General features: G+C 38.8%; 4 protein-coding genes across 4 annotated transcripts; 1 reads left to right on the top strand and 3 right to left on the bottom strand.

The window, feature by feature from the left end:
• Positions 1 to 3,747: 3,747 nt before the first annotated feature.
• On the bottom strand, positions 3,748 to 5,099 carry LOC106308541 (uncharacterized protein At3g43530-like). The gene is made up of 3 exons (XM_013745695.1): positions 4,528 to 5,099; positions 4,277 to 4,438; positions 3,748 to 4,203 (listed from the first exon to the last, which is right to left on the bottom strand). The coding sequence occupies exons 2-3, from the start codon at positions 4,325 to 4,327 to the stop codon at positions 3,748 to 3,750; spliced, it is 507 nt and encodes a 168-aa protein (XP_013601149.1). The 5' UTR covers positions 4,328 to 4,438; positions 4,528 to 5,099.
• Positions 4,515 to 5,563, bottom strand: LOC106308540 (uncharacterized protein At3g43530-like). Its single transcript, XM_013745693.1, has 2 exons — positions 5,504 to 5,563; positions 4,515 to 5,252 (listed from the first exon to the last, which is right to left on the bottom strand). Exons 1-2 carry the CDS (start codon positions 5,561 to 5,563, stop codon positions 4,515 to 4,517), a joined length of 798 nt encoding a protein of 265 aa, XP_013601147.1.
• LOC106312389 (glutamic acid-rich protein-like) lies at positions 5,097 to 6,510 on the bottom strand. Its single transcript, XM_013749898.1, has 3 exons — positions 6,251 to 6,510; positions 5,508 to 6,065; positions 5,097 to 5,252 (listed from the first exon to the last, which is right to left on the bottom strand). Exon 2 carries the CDS (start codon positions 6,048 to 6,050, stop codon positions 5,568 to 5,570), a length of 483 nt encoding a protein of 160 aa, XP_013605352.1. The 5' UTR covers positions 6,051 to 6,065; positions 6,251 to 6,510; the 3' UTR covers positions 5,097 to 5,252; positions 5,508 to 5,567.
• A 154-nt stretch (positions 6,511 to 6,664) lies between these two features.
• LOC106312388 (fructose-1,6-bisphosphatase, cytosolic) lies at positions 6,665 to 8,978 on the top strand. Its single transcript, XM_013749897.1, has 11 exons — positions 6,665 to 7,079; positions 7,202 to 7,249; positions 7,322 to 7,396; positions 7,502 to 7,563; positions 7,647 to 7,713; positions 7,803 to 7,916; positions 7,993 to 8,079; positions 8,147 to 8,283; positions 8,366 to 8,452; positions 8,571 to 8,646; positions 8,730 to 8,978. Exons 1-11 carry the CDS (start codon positions 6,921 to 6,923, stop codon positions 8,832 to 8,834), a joined length of 1,017 nt encoding a protein of 338 aa, XP_013605351.1. The 5' UTR covers positions 6,665 to 6,920; the 3' UTR covers positions 8,835 to 8,978.
• The last annotated feature ends 343 nt before the right edge of the window (positions 8,979 to 9,321 follow it).

The raw sequence follows: 9,321 nt of genomic DNA, 5'->3' as shown, positions 1-9,321 counted from the left end.
ATGTGGATTCCAATGTTGATGGCAATGGGGATAATGGTAGGCAAGACACAGAAATGCGAGACAGATATGTAGATGTTCCACATGTTGCCAAACAGGTGCAGTTTATGGAGGAATGGGAAGACGGTCTGGGTTTGAAAATACAACAAGAGTTTGCTAGCAAAAAGGTAGTGCAAGAAGTGGTGGATAGAGGCGCATGTAAGAAAACTTTGGGTTTAATGTGGTCAAATCCGATAAGGAGTGATTAGTGCTAAAATGTCCTAAGGAAGGATGTAAATGGGGACGGTGGGCTGCGAAGAGTAAAGACTCCAACATGTTCTCTATTAGAACGTACAACAAGATGCATACATGCTCGCATGGAAGTCAGAGTAATTGCAACTCAAAGAGGAAAGGCACGCCACAGCTAGTTGCATCTCTACTGCATGATGATTATCCAGGCCAAATGGAAACTCCTCCTCCTAGCAGTATCAAGGCTCTTGTGTTGACAAAATTGGGTGTCAATATATCATACTCCACTGCTTTGAGAGGTAAAATCGAAGCTGTGAGCATGTTGCGTGGGACTCCTGAAGAAAGTTATCAGATGTTGTATTCTTATTTGTACATGTTAGAGAAGATCAATCATCATACAATCACGAGTGTGAAGTTAGATGATTCGGACAGATTCAAGTACTTGTTCATCGCGCTGGGAGCTAGCATAGAAGGTTTTAAAGTGATGAGGAAAGTTGTAACCGTGGATGCTACTTTTCTGAAAAATGGATATGGTGGTGCTCTCGTTTTTGCAACGGCTCATGATCCTAATCGGCACCACTATCCTTTAGCTTTTGGTGTGCTAGATGGTGAGAATAAGGACAGCTAGAGTTGGTTTTTCGAGATGTTCAAAACGGTTGTGCCAGATTCATCGGAGTTGGTGTTTATGAGTACAAAAATGGAAGCCTCATCAATGCCATAGCTAATGTATTTCCGAAGGCTCATCATGCGCATTGTATATGGCATTTGGCTCAAAATGTGAAAGGTCATGTAAGTAACGTCAACAAAGAAATTGTTCAATGGAAATTTATGGACATTGCTCGGATTTACACAGTGCCTGAATTCGATGCTGAATATTCTGCTTTCAAGAATCGTTATCCATCTAATGCCAAGTATTTGGAGGAAAGTAGTGAGAAAGAAAAGTGGACGAGGTGTTGGTTTATGGGAGATAGATACAACATCGACACAAGCAACGTTGTGGAGTCGATGAATAGCGTGTTCAAGGATGCGAGGAAGTACTCTTTAATACCCTTGGTGGAAACTATCATTAAAAAAACAGCTGATTGGTTTAATGAACATAGGAAAGAAACCGTCAGAGGATCCAGTGAGCGGAAACTAGTGCCTCTTGTGGAAAACTTGTGCATGACACATGGTCGGTTGCCAGGAAATTAATTGTCTCAGAGATAAACTCTTTCAACCTTGAGTACAGTGTCGTCGGAACTGATGGGAAGCCGTATTCGGTGAATTTACTTGAAAAAAGATGCAGTTGCCGGTTCTTTGATATTGAAAAGTATCCTTGTCACCACGGAATAGCGGCTTATATTTTTTACAAGAACACCCATGATAGTGGTCCTGTTTTCGAGTTTGAGATTTGATCTCTAAATACTATTGGACAGAACTATGGGCATTGGCATATTACAGGTTTATTTATGTGGTTCATGATAGGAGTCAATGGGATGTCCCAGATTACATCAAAGAAATGAAGATCATAGCTCCAAAGCGCGTCGAGAAGAGGGGAAGAAAGAAAGTGAAAAGGTTTCCATCAGCTGGGGAACGCCGGCTAAGGACGCAAAATAAAAGGCATCCAAGACAAAGCCTACAATGGTTGCTATTTGGAAATCAAAATGTGGCTTTGTTTGCTATTTGGAAATCAAAATGTTTGAATTTTACTCTATTTTATTTGTACAACTATGGAGAACCGTTATTCTGTTTGTGTAATACTAGTATGACTATCTGAAATTTAATTTGGAAATCGAAATGTTTGAATTATACAATGTTACATCAAAATAACAAATCTAATCTTTAGATTTGTCACATAATAAAAATGTTATATTCAACAGAAAAAGAAAATGTTTTACTCTACTATCAAAAGAACAACCCAACACACTACATACACTTTTATAGTTACTTAGCTGGATATGTGACTACTCAATATTAGATTTAGATAAACAACTTTTATAGACAGTTTCATTACGTAAAACACCAATAATCATATTGTGAAATCTTATATTTCATTGTAGAACTAAAAAAACAAACTATAATTACACGTAATACTAAAATAATTGAAAGTCAACGAAAGTACAACTATTTGTAATATCTGTACAACTATTATTTTGGGGACAACTACTTGAATGTTTTAGGCGGGTTTCCCTAAAAAGTTCAAAATTTTGGCGCTTTTTCTAAGAACTCACAAGTCAATTTGGGATTTTCGAGGGGAAAAAGTTAATATTTCCCAACTACTCGTCTCGTCTCATTCATTACACATCTCTCATCTCTCTATCACCTTTCTCTCTCATCTTTATGTCGTATAATCCTCAAATTCTCTCAATTCCAAACAAGACATGGATCCATGGGTTGAGAAACAGGAAAAAAGGGAGATGAAGAATTTGAGGATTGGATGTGTGTCTTAAGAATTTAAGTATGGATGTTTTAAGAATTCTGCTAGTTATCCTTTGTTATACTTGTTTTCCGTAGTAATACCATAGTTTCCCGTAGTAATACCAAGACGATCCAAAACACTTAAACATATCATACATAGGTTCCAAAAACACTTAGGCATATCATACATAGGTTCCAAAACACTTAAGCAAATTATCATACATAGGTCCCAAAACAGAAGCTCTCCAGAACACTTAAACATAGAATGCTTCAAACTTTCTAACAATTTCATTTTCGTCATCCTCTGTCACATTTTGCTTATTGGCCAAGTCGCTTCTCATTTGTGAAATGGTCTTCTGTAACTGCTCAGTCACTCTATCCTTCTCTCGGATTTCATCACGGGCTTCAAGCAAAGCTCTTTTTTGCCATTTTGTACCTTCCTCTTCATCATAACAAGAGAAGTACTTGCAATGGTCTCCAAGCTGCCACAAGATCCAAATTCCATTTTACATATATATTTCACATATGAAGTTCTAGTGAGGTTCTAGTTAAAAAGAAGTTCAATTTTCATTACCTTATAACGTTGACAGCCATAAAATCGCCGCCCGGGGTTTTTGTCAGTCTAAGCTTGTGCTACCGTCACCGGTAAGCCACAGAAACACAGTCTCCGACCCGAATTTCGGCTCCTCCTTGACGATCCTGAACCCACTTCCATCTTCACTTTTTAGTTTTCACAAAAGAAGAAAGGCATGAAGAAATGAAGAAATGAGATCTGATATAACAGAGAGAGGATGTGGAAAAGGTTAAGAAGATAGAAGAACGAGATCGTCTCTACTCTTATTTATTACACACGTAAGAAGAGAGAGAGAGAGAGAGCATTTACTTGTTTTCCTGACACCTAGTTATACTAATTTGACATAGTTTTACCAGTTTTCCATAGTTATACTACTTCCACCTACTACACCAAAAGCATCAGAAGTTATAGTACAAATCAAATAGCAACAATACAAACCAAAAGCAACAATAGGTTTAAGTTTTAGTACAAAACAAAAGCAACATAGGTTTAAGTTTTAGTACAAACCCGAAAGCAACATAAGTTTTAGAACAAACACCAAATGCAATACATCAGTCCCTCTTTGGTCTCTTCTTTGGCCTCTGCGAGTTGTCGTCTTCCTCCCTAGCCGCATACATAGCCACAATCTGCTCTTGAACATAATCTTCTGAGGCAGCGAGTCTTAGGTCAAACTCTCCCACCTTTTCCTCAACCCTCTTCATCCGCTCTCCCATATCTTCTTTGAAGCTGTTAAAGACGTCTAACAGTTCATTTATCTTCACCGTGTTCTCTTCTGCTTCATTGGTGGTGGCTCCTGTCTCGTTTCCACCATTTTGAGGGGGAGGGGCTTGTCGGGCAGCCACATCCTCCTCAAACATATCTTCAAACCTTTCAACATATCCACGAGCCAGCCTCTTCATCCAACTCTCGACAATCAAGTCATCATTATCACTGATATCCTCTGGTTTTGTTATCCGAGCTAGTAGAATTTGTTCCTCTTCGGAAACAGACAAGATGTTCTCAATTTCCTACAGTGCCAACGCTTTATTAAGATTACCATAACATGTAGTGTAAAATATTCAGATAAAAGGGACAACTAACCTTAGTATCACCAAGTTCTTTATTTATTTTCGATAGGGGAAATCCCTTCATTTAACTTCTCTTAAACTTCGTTTGGCACATCGTTGGACATGTTGGATCTACGTCTTCAGCGGTCTCTCGGAATTTGTTCCCCAATTTCGTAATGGCCTCAAATGCTAGGAGCTACACATGTAAAAAAATCTCAGGCAGTGTCAATATCACAATTTCGATCAACATTAAAGTACAAGTCATATATTACTTAAGAGACTAACCTCCATTGGAATACAAAAACCCGGAATATCACACCTTCTTTCACCTCCCCTTTAAAATGACTCATGGTGTGTGAAATCTCCTTCAACATGTAATCAAAGGATAATCTACCCCAAGGGAACGTTTTACATAAGTTGAGATCATCAACTGCTCTCAGCAAGAATGGCTCCACGGAAGGGGCGTCCTTACCGGTCTTTGTCTGCCCACAAATAACACTCGATAGGAAATACAAGACCAACAGCCTCAACCTATCATGAGAAGGTTCCATTCCCTCAAGAACTTTTGCTTTCATGTCTTGATATCTTATTATTCCACCGCCAAAACATTTCCTCACAAACTTCGTGCCTCTGGTTACCTTGTAGTTCAATGGATAGTTTCGACAGTTCAATCCAGATATCAAAGCATGTTCTCTAATACCATAGCGAATGGGACATCCATTCACGACAAACCATGCCTCTTTTTCCTTTGTAATGTGTGCGGTTCGGAGGAGGAGTATCCACATGCCCATAACCTTGTGGTTTCCAGCCTGTGGCATGTGGAATATGTGTTTGAACTGCAGATGATTCTCAAACCAACTCTTCTCCGCCGTAGTCATCGGAGGGTCTAGTTCTTTTAGGGTATCCATTACATCAGTAATAAAACACCTAGTAGATATCTTGATCTTCTTCCTATACTCAGACGGTGGGAAGTACATGCCCAATGGTTTTAGCGCCACATCGACGGAATCCTACAAACAAACAAGTAACAATTGAAATTAGTTATACTAGGTTGCACCAAGTTATACTAAGCTATACCAGTAGTACAAGATAATAGCCTCTCTAATTTAAAATACTTCTACCCGAAACCATCAAACACATCAGTAACACAATGATTTCTAAATAAGATCAAACATTATCATTTCTTACTATCACAAATAAACCAGTTATCCTTAGTTCTACCAAACTATTTTGTCAAACTATGAGACAGAGATAGAAATACTAACACTTTCCTCGTTTGAAGTTCGACCGGTACTTCCTTCTTCTCTTTCTCCTTCTTCATTGGTCTACACATCTTCAACAGGAGGATTATTCTCAGAGTTGATGTTTTCATGTTCTTCTTCTTCTACTTCATGTTCACCTGAATTCGTCTCCTCTTCCTCTTCTCCTGAGTTCTCCTCATTCTCTTCTACTTCATTTTCATCCACATTTGCCTCTTCTTCCTTTGAGCTCTCTTCCTCTTCTACTGCGTCGTCTTCATTTTCTACTACTTCATTATCAACCGAGTTCGCCTCCTGCTCGTTCTCTTCATTTTCAACAGGGTTCACCTTGTTCTCGTTCTCCTCATCTGCATCAGAGTTCACCTCGTTCTCCTTCACCTCGTCTTCGTTCTCCTTCGCCTCATCTTCAGCAGAGTTCGCCTCGTCCTCGTTCTCTTTCTCAATTGACTTCGGAATCTCAACCTCAACCTCTGGAACTTCTTTTACTGGAGAAGTTATGTCCTTCAGTTGTTTCGTTCTCTTCTTCCTAGTCCATCGTATCTTCGCCATTTTCACTTCCTACAACTAGAATGACAGAATGAGACCACAACAATTCGATAGAGACAAACACGAGTGAGATACGAGTCGGAATGAGACCGAATCGACTATAAATGTGAGGTCGCGACTTTACGGAAAGGAGAAAGAAGAATCGTCCCCAATGCCTTAATCTCTCAAGGAGAAACCTAAATCGAAAGAGTCAAGAACCTTACCTCTCGATGGTTGTGGTTAAAGTGGTTAGTTTGCTCCGAATAAGCGTCTTTAGCTGTCTGAGTTTCGCGACAAGAGATGACGAAATAGGAGCAGATATTTTGGAGAAGATTTAGAAGAAAAAAGGAGAATGTTTTGAGGTGTGGCAAACGATTACAAATCGCGTTTGATTTTAGGGTTTTCCGTGAAAATCCGATGGATCACTAGGTGGATGGGTTGAGATGGGTTTGACCCTAGTTTGCCTTGTAATTATCGTTACTTGCGAAGGTTTCTTAATACTTTACTCATTTCTCGATTTAAAAATAATTGTAAATGAAAATAGAGTTATAACTGGGATATGCTGGCTTTAAATTTTACATCTAGGGGGCATTGGAGAAAGATTTCTCGACGATGAGGCGATTGCATCAGAACATACGAGGACAAGGTTCCTTCTTTATCGTTATCCCCACGAAAAGACGGCCAAACCTGTCACAGCCACGTGTCAATCCGATCTAGTAAGTCTCTCCTTGGATTGGCACGTTCGTTGGATTTATCACCGATCGCGTCTTTATCTAATCATCTTCCTCGAAACCTGCAACACACAAAAAAAATAAGGCAATCTCTAAAACATCTGATTTAAAAAGGCATTTGGTGGCGTAGACGAGAGAGAGAGAGAAAGGGAGAGGATCAAAGATGGATCACGAAGCAGATGCATACCGTACGGATTTGATGACCATCACGAGGTTCGTGCTGAATGAGCAATCAAAGTACCCAGAGTCTCGTGGGGATTTCACCATTTTGCTAAGCAACATCGTTTTGGGATGCAAATTCGTCTGCAGTGCTGTCAACAAGGTAACATTTCGATTGTCGCTTTCGATTTGGTTTTGAGCTTTGATGATGATCTGGAATCCACTTTAGATGTCTCCATTGATCTTCTTCTTAGGGTCAAAGTCATAACTTTATTTGGTGTGCAGGCTGGTTTGGCCAAGCTTATTGGACTTGCTGGGGAAACAAATATCCAGGCAGGTTTTATGTCTTTGTCTAATTTAAACCTTTCTTTTTATTGTGTCTAAGATTTTACAATTGTGTAATAGGGTGAAGAGCAAAAGAAACTCGATGTGCTCTCCAACGATGTCTTTGTCAAAGCTTTGGTTAGCAGTGGCAGAACCGTAAGTTTAAACATAGCCTTTTCTTTTTTTTTTTTGAAATTCAGCATAATAGTTGGTTTTGTATCTTCTAACTGTTTTATGGCAATTGAAACCCTTTTTTGGCAGTCTGTTCTTGTCTCAGAAGAAGATGAGGAAGCTACGTTAGTGGAGTCATCCAAGCGTGGAAAGTATGTTTGGTGATGGAAATGCTTTTTTTGTTTTTTCTTGTATTGGTAATTATTGGCATTGACATTATTCGATGTATGAATAGGTACTGTGTTGTTTTTGATCCACTTGATGGATCCTCAAACATCGACTGTGGTGTCTCCATTGGAACCGTATGTTTCTCTCACCCAACTTTCCCAAGAGTATTATTATATTATGTCAAAGTTTTTTCTTTTCTTTGAATTTTTGCTTTCGTGTGTAGATCTTTGGGATTTACACAATGAGCCACAATGATGAGCCAACTACTGAAGATGTCTTGAAACCTGGGAATGAAATGGTTGCAGCGGGTTACTGTATGTACGGAAGCTCCTGCATGGTACTGAAAAAATGAAATTTCAAAATCAGTCTGATTAGTAGTTTGTTTCTGGTTTTTATAACTTTGGCGTTCTCAGCTTGTGTTGAGCACTGGAACCGGTGTCAATGGATTTACCCTGGACCCATCTCTAGGAGAGTTCATATTAACTCACCCGGACATTAAGGTACCAATAAACATGATTCTTTCTCTTTTACGTCTGTTATGAATGCCTCAGCTCTTCTTGTGCACAGATTCCGAAAAAGGGAAACATCTATTCAGTGAATGAAGGCAATGCTCAGAACTGGGATGGTCCAACCACAAAGTATGTAGAGAAATGCAAGTTTCCTAAAGATGGTTCTCCCGCTAAGTCTCTGAGATATGTGGGAAGGTATTGGAAGAGAAACCTTCTCTGTTTCAAACCTCAGTCATAAAAAAATTACATATGCTTATGTTCACATTTGGCTCTTCAGTATGGTAGCCGATGTTCATCGCACACTGCTTTATGGAGGAATCTTCTTGTACCCGGCTGACAAGAAAAGCCCCAATGGGAAACTGCGGTAAGCTTAGAATAAAACTTAAAATTTTTGAGGTCTTTCTGCTTTCAAGTTTCATGATTTGAAAACAGCAAAACACCGCAGAAACTTAAAGCTATCTTGTTTTTGTACATGTAAACAGTGTTCTGTATGAAGTCTTCCCGATGTCGTTCTTGATGGAGCAAGCCGGAGGACAGGCCTTCACTGGCAAGAAAAGGGTAAATTAAAATGCAATCTTTCAATGGTTTTGTTTGTTACGGTTAATGGGTCAAGTAGTATAACTTGAAATATCATAATGCAGGCGCTAGACCTTGTGCCGGAGAAGATCCATGAGCGTTCTCCAATATTTCTTGGTAGCTACGAAGATGTAGAGGAGATTAAGGCTCTGTATGCTGCAGAGGAATAGAAGAAATAAGATTCTCATTCTTCTTATTTCATCACTCTTCTCTCTTATATCTATGTCTTCTTCTGTTGAGACAAACAAATGACTCATTTATACAAAAGAGACTTTTTCTCATTTTTTCAATGCACCTAAGATATTTTTTTTTCATTTTCTATTCTAATCTGTCTCCAGCTCGCAGCACTTATTGGTGGATTAGTCCAAACCTATCCTTCAGAGTGATGCCACCACGTATATCTCTCATCTTTAGAGCCTGGTTCAAACTTCTCATTTTATTCCATGAATTATTTGGGGTATCGACCACACATGAAAGAGAAGCTAATACATGGATATATGAGAACTAAAGCAGACTAAGACAATTTTAAATATTTTTTCCTGCAATTGTCAATTGCATTAATCTTTAAAAGGTAATTTCGTAAAGCAAATTAATATTATCTACTTATAAATCATTTTTAGATTTATTTTAGATAAATTTATCGGTTTACTGTGAAAT

This window comes from Brassica oleracea, chromosome C8 (genome assembly GCF_000695525.1).
Source record: "Brassica oleracea var. oleracea cultivar TO1000 chromosome C8, BOL, whole genome shotgun sequence".
Lineage (NCBI taxonomy): Eukaryota > Viridiplantae > Streptophyta > Magnoliopsida > Brassicales > Brassicaceae > Brassica > Brassica oleracea.
Note: the sequence above shows the minus strand (reverse complement) of the source record. Positions and strands in the feature narration are given on the sequence as shown.

Coding starts and splice junctions, on each gene's coding strand:
- LOC106308541 (XM_013745695.1), bottom strand. CDS start 4,327: ATGAAGGGATTTCCCCTATCGAAAATAAATAAAGAACTTGGTGATACT. Junction 4,204..4,276: donor AAGAACTTGGTGATACTAAG/GTTAGTTGTCCC, acceptor TTGGCACTGTAG/GAAATTGAGAACATCTTGTC.
- LOC106308540 (XM_013745693.1), bottom strand. CDS start 5,563: ATGAAGAAGGAGAAAGAGAAGAAGGAAGTACCGGTCGAACTTCAAACG. Junction 5,253..5,503: donor TTCAAACGAGGAAAGTGTTA/GTATTTCTATCT, acceptor GTTTGTTTGTAG/GATTCCGTCGATGTGGCGCT.
- LOC106312389 (XM_013749898.1), bottom strand. CDS start 6,050: ATGGCGAAGATACGATGGACTAGGAAGAAGAGAACGAAACAACTGAAG.
- LOC106312388 (XM_013749897.1), top strand. CDS start 6,921: ATGGATCACGAAGCAGATGCATACCGTACGGATTTGATGACCATCACG. Junction 7,080..7,201: donor TCTGCAGTGCTGTCAACAAG/GTAACATTTCGA, acceptor TTTGGTGTGCAG/GCTGGTTTGGCCAAGCTTAT. Junction 8,080..8,146: donor TAACTCACCCGGACATTAAG/GTACCAATAAAC, acceptor TCTTGTGCACAG/ATTCCGAAAAAGGGAAACAT.